The sequence below is a fragment of the Fukomys damarensis genome, unplaced genomic scaffold (genome assembly GCF_012274545.1).
Source record: "Fukomys damarensis isolate Sample0158 unplaced genomic scaffold, DMR_v1.0_HiC HiC_scaffold_38, whole genome shotgun sequence".
Classification (NCBI taxonomy): Eukaryota; Metazoa; Chordata; class Mammalia; order Rodentia; family Bathyergidae; genus Fukomys; species Fukomys damarensis.
The window spans coordinates 31805565-31817970 of NW_022900950.1; the positions used below are offsets into that span (position 1 = coordinate 31805565).

Below are 12406 nucleotides of genomic sequence, written 5' to 3' on the forward strand. Positions count from 1 at the left end.
TGGGATTGAACTCAGGTCCTTGAGTTTGCAAGGCAGGTGGCAGAACCACTGAGCTAAACCCCCAGCCCCCATAGTGTAAAAATTCTTCACAGATTTTTAGTAATTGAAAATTTTAGCAAATAAAGGAATATATCATGAAGTGGAACTTGTCTCATTAATTTAAGATTGGTTCAATATTTTAAAATTAGTTGAAAATAGTACTGCCCAAGCAAAATCAGTGTGACCATCTCAGTAGATAGAATGCATCAGACAAAACCTAACATCTATACCTAATAAAAACTCTCAGCAAACTAGGAATAGAAAGGAACATCCCTACCATAACAAAGTACATCTCTGAAAAACCAATGGCTAAAATTCGTAATGGTGGAAAATGAAATGCTTTCCCCTAAATATCATAGGTAAGATAAGGATATCTTCTTATACTACTTCAATTTACTGTGTTGTTGTATGGTTAGTGCATTAAGGCAAGAAGAAGGAAAAAATGACTTACAGATTGGAAAAAGGAGTAAGTGAAATTGTCTTTCTTCAGAGCCATAATTATATATGTACCACAATACAAAATCATTACACATGACTCAATTTTATTTCACTTGATCTTAGCCAAAATTATTTCTACAGTGTGTTCTGAATGGTGGTGCCCCAAAAGTCAAGTTCATGCTGTAGTCTCTAGAGTCTGTGAACTTTACCTTAGTTGAAAAAGGGGTCTTGGAAAATGCAGTTAGTGATCTTGAGATCATTCATTCTGACTCATCAGGTGAGCCAGATTCAATGATGTTTGTCCTTATTAGAGTGACGCAGAGTCCAGTGTGATGGCACATGCCTATATCCCAGCACTCTGGGAGGTTGAGGCAGGAGGATTGCAAGTCCAAACCTAGGCTGGACAACTTAGCAATTTAGTGAGACCCTGTCTCAAAACAAAACCAAACCAAACAAAAATAGGGCTTGGGTTACAGCATAGGCAAAGGCCCTGGGTCCAATCCTTAATATAAAACAAAACAAAAAAATCCCAGAAGAGTGAGGCAGGGTAATTACATGCAGAGAAGTTGTTGTGAAGATACTGCTTTGGTCATGTCATTGCAAACCAAAGAATAGCAAAGAATGCTTGGTGGCCATTAGAAGCTAGAAATACTGGATGAATTGTGCTCCAGAGTCTTTGGAGAATATGCACCTCAGCACCTCTTTTATAGACGTCTGGCCTCCAGAACTGCAAGGAGATAAATTTCTCTGTTTAAATCCACTAAATGTGTTAGTTTGTTACAGCAGCTATAGGCAACTGATACATACATAATAACAGTCATAAATTGAAATTTTAGAATTATACTCTTTATAGTAACATCAAAAATAAATACTTAAGGATTAGTCTGACAAAAGGTAAGAAATTCTGTACATTTACAACTATGAAACATTCCTGAGAGAAATTAAAGGCCCAAGCAAATGGATACTTAAAGTTATTAAAAATGCCTGTGTTCCCAGAATTGATGTAGAGTCAGTGGAATTCCAGTTAAAATCCTGGCAGGTGACTGCATAGAAATTAATAACCTTTTTCTTATATTCATATGAAAATACAAAGGATGTATATGCCAACCCAACTTAAAAGATGTATCTTATACTGCCTGACATAGAGTAAAGCTACGGTAATGAAGCCAATTTGGTTTTTTTCATCAGTGTTGAGAAATCATCCAGAAACTAAATCACTAGTACGCAGTTGATGTTAATAAGGGAACAAAATCTATCCAGTGGGGGAAAAGAATGATTCTTTTAACAGCTAGAACTAGAATAATTGGATGTTTATGTATATAAAAGTTTTACCTATACCTCACATTCTATTCAAAAATGAACTCAAAATGGATAATAGGTTTAATGCAAAATATAAAATCATAAGACCTAGAAACACAGAAGAAAGTATCTGTGACTTTGGTTAGGTAAGTATGTCTTAAACACCAAAACATGGTTTACAGGCCCACAAAAAAGAATTTAAGATCCTTGGAAGAGAAGATGGAACGACAACTCATAGCTGGAAAGAAAATATTTGTAAACCATGTATGTGACAAAAAACTTCATTCAAAATAAAGATCTCTGTCTGTCACTTGTCTCACAAGCACAAGGACCTGAGTTTGATCCCTGGTACCAAAAAAAAAAACCCCAAAAAATAAAACCAAAACCCAAAAAACAAAAATAAAGATCTCTCAAATTCTATGACAGAAAACAGACTCAATGAAAGTGTTCAAAATATATGAATAGATATACCTCAAAGAAGATACGGATTGGCAAGTCATTTGGGAAATGCAAATTTAAACCACAATGAGATACTACTACACACCTATTAGAATATCTGAAGTGAAAAAGGCACAAATCCTGAGGACTGGTCTCTTATTTAGTTAGCACTGATAGACTTATTAAAATAGTGCAACTGCTTTGGCAAGAGTTTACCAGTTTGTTAAATTATATATACATACATACCAAGTGTCCAAGCCACTCACTGTGAGGTATTTAACAGAGAAATAGAACATTAGCACATACACTGAAAACAATCAGTATAAATAAATTGTCCTAAATGTATATTGATGTTGAATACTAATCAACAGTTGAAAGCAAGTGATATATTTTTTGTTGTTGTTGTTGTTGTTTTGTACTGGGGATAGAACTCGAGCCCTTGGGCTTGCGAGGCTGGCAGCAGAACCACTGAGCCAAATCCCTGGCCCAAACAAGAGATAAACTGTTAGAAGTAATAACACGGATGAATCTTGATGCTAAAAGAAACCAGTCAAAAAATTTACATATGTGTGTATGATTTGTTTATATAAAATTCTAAAAGGTGCATACTAATTTATAATGACAGCTGATCATTGGTTCCCTGGAGACAGGAGGGTAGTGAGATAGTCATTGTGGTAGAGAAAAGGAACTCTGCATGATGGATATACTCATTAAGTTGATTTAGATGGTAGCTTATGCTTGTTCACATGTTAAAATGTGCAGTTTATTGTATGTTAATTATGTCTAAAGCTGCTACGAAAAAATTATGAGGTCATGTTTCACTCAGTAGAAAGATTAATGATGTCAGTTTATGAAGCCATTAAGCGTTAGGAGTAGTATAAAACAAGTTGAATCTCAGAAGAAGAATCTGTACCCTGCAAGGTATTTATACTTTCACGTGATTAAAAAACCCTGAACAATTTTTAGGACTGTTAGTATGTTTCTTAGTCATTCATTTCATCTTGTGAGCTATTTTTCATAGACCTTTTATTTTTGCAATGAAATATTACATAATTAGCTTGTGTTCCTTTTTCATTCAATATGCACCTCTTTCTGTCTTTGTACCTAATTAAAATATTAATGGTTCCACATTTTTTGCAATGTTCATTGATCCCTTAATTTATTTTCCAGAGTGTTAAAAAAACCGAATTTAACTGAAAGAACAACAGTTTATATGGAATAATACAATGTAAAAGCTTGTATTAAACTTGGATTTAAAACCTCATACAAAATTATTCTATTACTAAAATATCTTTATTGGTCATTTTAATTGTCAGTTGGGTTGAGTGGGATGTCTGGATTAAAATTTTCTCTCATTTATAATGTAATAATGATGATTGTAACACTTTTTAAATTGAAAGTTGAGTCTTGATTTATTATGTTCATGTCCAGAGGGTACATATCCAAATGTTGTGAAATATGTTGTTCTGAAAGACAGTACATAAAATCACTTGGTGATTTAATTGGTGGAGCAATTTATATAGAATTTAAAGTTATGTTTACTGACAAACATCTGTTTGCAATAAATACTTATTTTTTAAAAATACGCATTTAGCACTGTTTAAGATATGAATATAAATTAGGCTTTAAGATTATGAATAGGCATTTTTAAATATAAAATGGGCATATAGAATATGCCTATTTTATACAAAATAAAAATTTGATAATCATAGACACCTAGGTAGTTTGGAAGTTGTTTGTTTATTTATTTTGTTGTGCTGGGGATAGAACTCAGGACCTACTGCTCTACATAGCCAGCCCACGAAGGGATAATTTCAATAATAGGGCAGGTCTGTGGTCTCAGCACTCTAGGAAGTTGAGGCAGAAGGATCACAAGTGCAAGGCCTGATTGGGCAGCTTAGTGATTTAGTAAAACCTGTCTCAAGAAAAAGACCTGGGGGTATAGCTCGGTTTGTAGGCCCAAGGTCAGTGATGGAGCACCTTTTAGAGAAGAGTCCTCAAACTGCAACCCAGAACCCACTTATTTATCACAAAGTGCCAACACTGCAATTAAAGCTGAATACTGAGGTTATAGTTTACAACCAACTCATATCATACATTAACATCATTTGTCTGAGAAGACAAACAATGTGTGCTATTGGTTCCCCACCACTGCCCTAGGTTCAATCCCTAGTAACCCCTGCCACTCAAAAAGAGGCTTTCAAAGTAATGTGAGAAACTCAACTTGGAAATCAGTAATTTATTTTTCACTGTAACTGTAGGAAGTAAGAAGGTAATATTTCTCAGGAATATACTAAAAATGTCATACATGTATATGACTTTCCTGTGTAGTTTTGTTTTTCCTCGTGGTTTTGTAACCTTGAAATGCCCATCTCTCCTAGGCATTTTTGGGATCTTACCATGATACCAAATGGTTTTTATCTTGACTTGCAAGACAGATTTAGGGTTAATTGTTACATAAGTAGCTCTAATGTATTTGTCATGCCAGTTGTTCCTTTATAACCACAATTGCTATATCACTAAAATGCAGTGGCTTATTTTGTGTCTTAGAAATCAACTGGCTCTTCACTTAAACAACATGCCATTATTTTGGAAAGCCTTAAAATTGGAATGATCTTTTAAAAATACACTTACATGTGATAAAAAGGAATGTTTTTTCCTTTGGCTTGGGCTTGATTTTTCTTTTTAGGAATTTCATATCTTAGATGTAGTACTAAAGGAGCTTCACTCTGTATTTTCAGGATATTTTAATTGAGCCCAGGTGAAGTCTTCTTTTATACCTTATTATGGTGTTTAACTTGGTTAAAACAGTTTAGCTGTCTCATTACTGATAATATTATTTGTTTCAGAGTTGATAAGTAGATTAGCCTGTTGACTTGTTAGCTTCCAAATCTAGTTTGTTTCCAATCTGTTTTGAACTCTGATATGACAATTTAAAATGTAATTTATAGATAAGGAAGTTGTTCTTGATTGTGTGGCAATTAGTCCATTTTAAAATTTTCATCACTGATGGAAATTTACACAAAAATAAGACTTTATAAATTGGATATATGCTCTAAATGGTCTAGTATTACACTTGAATGTAAAATTAGTTGTATCATACTACCACTGTGAAAAAATTTTTTTTGGTGTTATTTCATGTAGTAAAGTATTGTAAACCTAACAAATCACATGATACTGCATAAGCATTGGTGGCTCTTTTGTATTAGTTTCTTTTTTCCCCCCTTATCTTGATTCCTCCCAGATGTTTGCCTTGTTTTTAAGTGTTTAATTGTCTTTCCTATGTTACCTAAAATCATGGCATCATATTGGGGAAATACTTGTGTTCATAAAACAAGAAAGTGATCAATTTTGGAGGAAAGGTTGTTTTGACTTTTATCCTGATAGAAATGATTCAAAGCTACTAAATCTGAAATTTATTGCTCAGTTTTGAAGTAGTTTCAACCTTCCAGTTCTCTATAATGTGTTGGGTTGGTTTGGTAATAGATGCATGCTTAAAAATTTTTTACATGTCACCAAGGTTAAAATTCTGCAAATGAAAGATTAAAATTCTGAAATTTGATTTAATTTCTTTTAAGTATACTATACCAACATCAAAAGACTAAAAAACAAAGACTTGCAAATATTTCAGTATAATTTTATTCTGTAAGTACAGCATTGTGGAGTAACAACTAGTAGATTAATGTCTTTTGGGGGCCTAAATGTGTTAACTTACTATATTTGATTTTTAAATAGACACCAAATCCTACTGCAAGCGAGTTTATTCCTAAAGGAGGATCAACCTCTAGGCTGAGTAACGTGTCCCAGTCAAATATGTCTGCCTTCTCTCAAGTTTTCTCTCACCCATCCATGGGAAGTCCTGCTACTGCTGGATTAGCACCAGGTAAGTTAAGTAACTATTTCCATTGAGTTCCAGATATCAAATTTGTCAGCACCATTATTTATTAGAACTGAAATTGTGTCCTTGAATGGTTCACTTTTGAACACATTGAGTTTTATGTTCTAGGCTTTGGTACCATGGGCCAAACATGTAGTTAAGGATTTTAAAGCAAAATTAAACTGTGAATGAAATTATATATCTGACTTTTTAAAAACACAGAATAAATTTAAAGGAGAAAATGGTTGTTCAGAAGAAATACCTGCCTGTAGCTTGGTATTTCCTTATTATTTAAAGTCAGTCATGCTATTTCACTCAAAAATTCTTGTAAAGGCACCAGAAATAGAGGGAATACTGATGTATATATATGACTCAAAGTCCTCCGTTTTTTTTCTTGATTTCTAAGAAATAATTCTATATTATTTTAAATATATCTTTAGATGTAATACCATTCAAGTTTTTTATTATAAATGTTATAGTAGTAATTTAAATTGAGTGAATTATTATAAACAGTAGTAGGAAAGAAATGTATTGGATTAGGGATCACTGTAGTAGGGAGAATTACTTTTCAATCATTTTCTTCCAATGATGGCAGAAGAATGTCCACAAAGGCAAGACATACACTCAAGGTTCTGAGGCACAGTCCCTAGTGACCCTTTTCAGACACCTCAGGTTTTATTAAAGTCTTCTCTTTTTATTTTAATAATTAAGGCAAAATTTGTATCTGCTGTATAACAGACATTAATTTTAATATAAAGCTATTAGAATGTGTTATATAATTTACATCACCCATCTCCACTGTTGTGTGTCTTGTTTGGAAAGTAAGGTAGTGATAATCATACTGAATTCATAGCAAGTATTAGGCGGTTATTCTGTAAAGTATTTGAGCTGCACACATAGATTGTTTCTAGAACCTGTATTGGGAAGTCATTACTTGGCCTTCGACATTCCAAAAAACAGAAATAAAATTAAATATGCACACCCTAAAGCAAAACCAAAAGATTTATCTAGATCATCCTAGAATTCTTCCTGCTGTCAGAACTTAATCCAGCAAGGTTTTGTTACTAGTGCTAAATTAAGAAGAATAAGAGAAAAATGATTATGGAACAGAGCATCTGTTTTAGCATATAAAATATCATGGATAATTCAGTACTTGAATTACACAGCCTTGTGTTGCCTCAGCCTCCTCAACCCAAATCCTTTTTAAATAGTCAGAAATTTAAAATGTTAAACTTTAGATTTTGAGAACATTTAAAATTTTCCATGAATACTTGTGGTATTTGTTTAAGCTTTTCAGTAAATATTAATTTGTTTGTAGGGTCTTCCAGTGGTCCTAATTAGGCATTACAATTTAAATAAAGGGTAAAATTATTTAATTCTAAAATTTAATTAGCTGAAAAACTATTCTTCTAGAGAACCCTAACCTTAACATGAGCATTATACTTCCTATTTATGATAAAAGGTTATCACTGTCTGGAACAATAAGAAATCAAGCAGTGTAGCATACTAAATATACTCTTGAGTACTTTGCAACTTTTATTTCAGAAATATTCAGATAATCAGCTAAGCTAAAAATTTTTGTAGAAGTACTAGAATGACTTGATTATTTCTTTATATTTTTCCCCTTTAGTTAATGGCTTAACACTGAAGATGACCAAAGGAAAAAAAGATTAAGTCTGCCTTCCTTTCAGAGAAACACTTTACCCCTTCAACATTTTCCATAATTTATTATTTATAAATTTTATTTTTCAAGGCCTGAAAAAGATTCTTGTTGTTACTTTAGGTATAGGATATATAAGATTATGGTGTTTCTTTAATACATTTTATCTACTGTAGGTGTGATCCATTGATAATTTTCATTTATAAATTTTTGTTTAATTTTGATTGTCCTCCAAACTGTTATCCTTGAAATTGAAAGTATGTCAACTTTCTATTTTTTTCAAAAGAAAAAAAAAACAACCTGAAATTCTTAGGCACTTATGTGAACTAGTGTAATTTTCTTTATATATTAAAAACTATATATTTAAATATATATTCTGGTAAATAAAAATATTTGAGCAAAATTGAGCTGGTCATTAAGATTTTGGGTTTCCATAAATTACAAAGAACAAAAGGTAATGCCTGGTATAATGAGACTCTTGAGTGAATTATATTTCTTCTTTAAAATTTGTTTTGATCACTTAAAAAAATTCATGTTTTTATTTTCATAAATATTAAGCAAGAAAAATATTATAGAAAAAGCTATTTGAATTTATTAATAGCTAACTTGATTTACAAGACATGAAAATTATATAATATGTTAAATTTTTATTGAGTTGTACACATAGTGATTTTATTCTGTTTTAATTTAAGAAATCAAGTATCTCCGGACTTAGGTTTTTGTTTGTTTGTTTGTTTGTTTTTTGTACATTCCTAAGTCGTAGTAAGAATAAATAAGGCTTGGTACTATAGTTGAGGTTCATTGTCTTTGAGAACACATACAATTATATGGACAATATTAATTTGTAAATATTCATTTTTCTCTAGTCTATTACTATCTTATAGAGGTTCATAGCACTTCAAAAATTAACTTTCCAAGTTTGTTATAGAAAAAATACTTTCATATAATGTGAAATCTGAAGATATATCTTCACAGTAGCACTTGCTTAGTAAAAATATTTTGGGTAGATTTTTAGAAATGAAATTATGACTATGCTAAGCATGTGAAATAATAGTTTATACTTTAATTTTTGTGCCACAAAAATTTAATCTTGGGAATTACTGATCATTCTTTTTCATCAGAATTTTTCTTAATAGTTCTTTGATTTGAGAATACAGTTTTACTTTAGTTGCCTAATTTAGTTACCTTTTGGTTCCACATTGTTGGTAATGTGGTATGTTTAAAAGTGATTTTAAGAGAAGTGGGCAACAGACACAACATTTCTGGTTAGTGTGCTTAAATATCACCTGGTGGTTTCATGCACAAGATTAGATTCAGGAGTTGAGCATCACTTGCTCTGGTTAATTGTGTGGATGTTTGGGAAGAAAAAATGAACTCTTGACTTTTTGTTTTTGTTTTTGTTTTTGTTTTGACTTTCAAAATGTTACCATTTACTTATAAATGAGAAAAAGAACAATAATGGCTTCAACATTTTCAAATATCTAATCTTTCAAGATGAAATTTTAGGTTTTTGGATAATTTGTTATATTTTATCTTAAATTATAGGAAATCTCGTGATCTAGAGAGAAGAATGATTATTGTATTAAATGTAGCATTAAGAATTGTATTCACTTATAATCGGTTTTATTATATAGTTTTTTATTTTTGCTGTGTTGGAGATTGAACCCAGAGTTTTGTACATGCTTGGCAGCCACATATCCAGCCCTAGTAATTTTTTTGAGAGGAAAAAAAAAAAAAAACCTAAAGAAAATCTTTATATTCTTAGGAGATACTGAGCAATTACTGTTATCATCCTGAGGATGATGGTGCTAAATTGATAGACAAATTTGGCCAGTATCTTCACTTTAATTTTTACCTTGGAATAAAAGAGAGGCTGGGAGGGAAGGGAAGGGAAGGGAAAGGAAAGGGAGAAATACATATTCATCATTCTTGTTCAGGAACACTAAAACATTTTATAAATGTAGACATTAAAAATATTCTTGTAATGTTGATGGATTTGGGTAAGGAGATCTTCAGTTTTAAAGTTCTCTGCTAAAAACACACAAATCTGTGATTCATCATTAGTATGACATTTCATATGAGATGAGCAAATGGAGTTTAATCCATTGAAATTGTGTAGTAGTTGGTGTAGGTAATACGCTCACATTGGTTACTGATCTAGATGGAAATGTTGAGGTTTCATAGTGCCAGTCTGTGAAGTGGTATTCCTGATAGATTGTGATCTAGTCACTGCTTAGTCATTTACAATAATAAGGAATTCACTAGCTAACCAAGGCAGCCCGGTATACATCCTGTTTGAATGAATACGAAAATCCTGTGTTTAGCTGAGCTAAACTGTTTGTTCTGCCTCCCATCCACTAATCATAGTTCTTTTTTGAAAGGAATAAATAAAAGTATTTTCTATATGAGGGCCCTTTAAATCTTTTTCTTCTATAAGCTAGTTTTATATTTATGTGTGTCCATAAAATTTATAAGAGTGAAAGACAGGAGGGAATTAGGCAAACTGGGGAAAATAGTAAAATTAATAAATTATACAGGCAAAAATCATGAACTTTTATAAGCTTTAAGGACTGGAACAATAGTGTTGATTAAATTAAACCCACAGATATATCTGTCGAGCTGTATTATTGCTCTAATAATCCAGCTAAGGAGTGTTCCATTAGGAAAGTAAGTAACTGCTGTAGGATGAATATGTGATTTTGCAGAATACCTAAGCTCATATTTGCAGTTCTGTTGTGTATCTTAGGCTCTGTGCCAAATCATTCATGGCACAAAAGCTTTATAAGCCATCATTTAAGCTATTTTGTGTTAAGTGGTATAATTATAAAAATATGTAATATAATTCTTAAATACTACCATGTTGAATGGGATATAACGCCTTTAAAAAAGGGGGTTTTGTTTTTTTGAGACAGGGTCTCACTATGTAATTTAGGTTGGCCTTGAATTCATTGTGTAGTCCAGGCTGGTCTTGAACATGTGACAGTCCTCCTGCCTCAGTCTCCTACGTGCCAGGATTATAGGCAGTGTCACTGTCCCAAGCAGATATGACTGTAAAGATATTTTTCTTTAAGAGTCTACCATTAAGTGGATTCTGTGGGATAATTCCACCACAAATTTATTTTGTTATTTTAGTCGAAACTGATTTCTTCAATTTATTTATTTATTTATTTATTTTTTGATAGTGGGGATTGCACTTGAGAAGTGGGCAGTGGCAACACTGAGCTAAATCCCAGCCTTCTTCAAATTATTTTTGTACTTACTATTAATAGAGGTAGTTTAGCATAAAAATATTCTTAAAATTACTTTAGATATTAATCTAGATTACAAATTCCTTAAGGAGGGACCATGACATTTCTCATCTGTTACAAATTTAGGCATAAGTGGTAATTACTCATTTAAGAAAGCTTCATTTTTGTCTTGGGAAATAATTTTTTAATTGGTGGATATTTATTAAGAACAGTGAACTTTAATAATTCCGTAAACATCTTTGAAGAACTTTTAAAAATTGCAAATGCTCAAGTATGCAGATGAATAATAGCCAAAGAGGAATTAAAATATACATGTTAAAAGTTTAACACCATCAAAACTAGAGTCATTGTTTGTTGTAAGGTACCAAAACATTCTTAAAATCAGTTTTAAAGCATTTGTATTATTTTTAAATTGCATATTTCCGTTTTTTGTAACTACTTTGTTTTTCAGGTGTATTCACCAGAATCACTCAAAACTTTCAAGGTGCTCTAGTTTGAGAAGTGTTTTCCACATTAGAAAATAAATTTGAAAAATTAATTATTTTTTCTCTAAGATCAGGGATCCCCAAGGTTTTTTTCTTTTGAAGAGGAGCTTTCCATTGTGCTGTAATGTTGAACTCATCCTAGAAAGGGCTGCTTTGTGTATGCATGTATAATGGTTATAGTTTGTGATGTCCCAGGGAAGGTTGCCAATGGTAGACCGATAGTATTGTAACCTGGTTGAGAAGCCCAGCTGGCTGTATTCCTGTCCCAGTTGGGAATTTCAGGAAACTGAGGTGAGACATTTGTGGCGCAGAGGGGGATGTGGCTGCTGCAGCTGGCTTGGAGACCTGTCAGGTAAGGCTTAAATAGCTCCAGTGGACAACATTCTACTGTTTGGGGTATCCCTGGATGATTTATCCTTTTAGGTTTGAGAATTCCTATTGTGTCTCCCTGTTTAAATCACAATCTTGGCTATGTTTTCCCATAACTAGGGGACAGGGACTTTATGGGCATGGGTAGGGTTTCCTTTCAAGGATTCAGTGACCCGCAGCTGCAGCAATGACTAGTGTGGCTTTTTGACTACTTCTATTGGATTATGACTCAAAGGTCTTTAGAACATGGTACCAGTTCTTCTGAAGTAGCTGTGTGGTTTTCCACATACCACTTGGTTTTTGCTGTTTTAGAGTCTTTATTTCTGTAAGAAAAAGATAATACCAGTGATTTTTTAAAGTTTTATCAAATCTAAAATTTCATTGGTTAGCCATATGTGGATCTATAGGAGAAACAGGTTAGTAAACAGACAAAAATGCAGAGTGATAAGAGATAGTTAAAAGGGAAGACACATATGATGTTTGTGTTAGACTTTAAAAACATTTTATAGGGCCAGGGATTTAGCTCAGTGGTTCCACTGCCTGCCTTGCGAGC

The 12406-nt window shown here is 32.5% G+C and overlaps 1 protein-coding gene across 5 annotated transcripts in view; it reads left to right on the plus strand.

Moving 5' to 3' along the window:
* The window catches only part of Pan3 (poly(A) specific ribonuclease subunit PAN3), a 126444-nt gene that overhangs the window by 51330 nt on the left and 62708 nt on the right, over window positions 1-12406 (plus strand). For 4 of the 5 annotated variants that reach the window (XM_010623842.3, XM_033759917.1, XM_010623841.3 and 1 more), the window contains one exon: window positions 5950-6097. In XM_010623842.3, coding sequence (XP_010622144.1) covers window positions 5950-6097 — 148 coding nt within the window. Of the gene's footprint in view, window positions 1-5949; window positions 6098-12406 lie in introns of those variants that run through there. The other variant, XM_033759918.1, reaches the window with a different exon arrangement.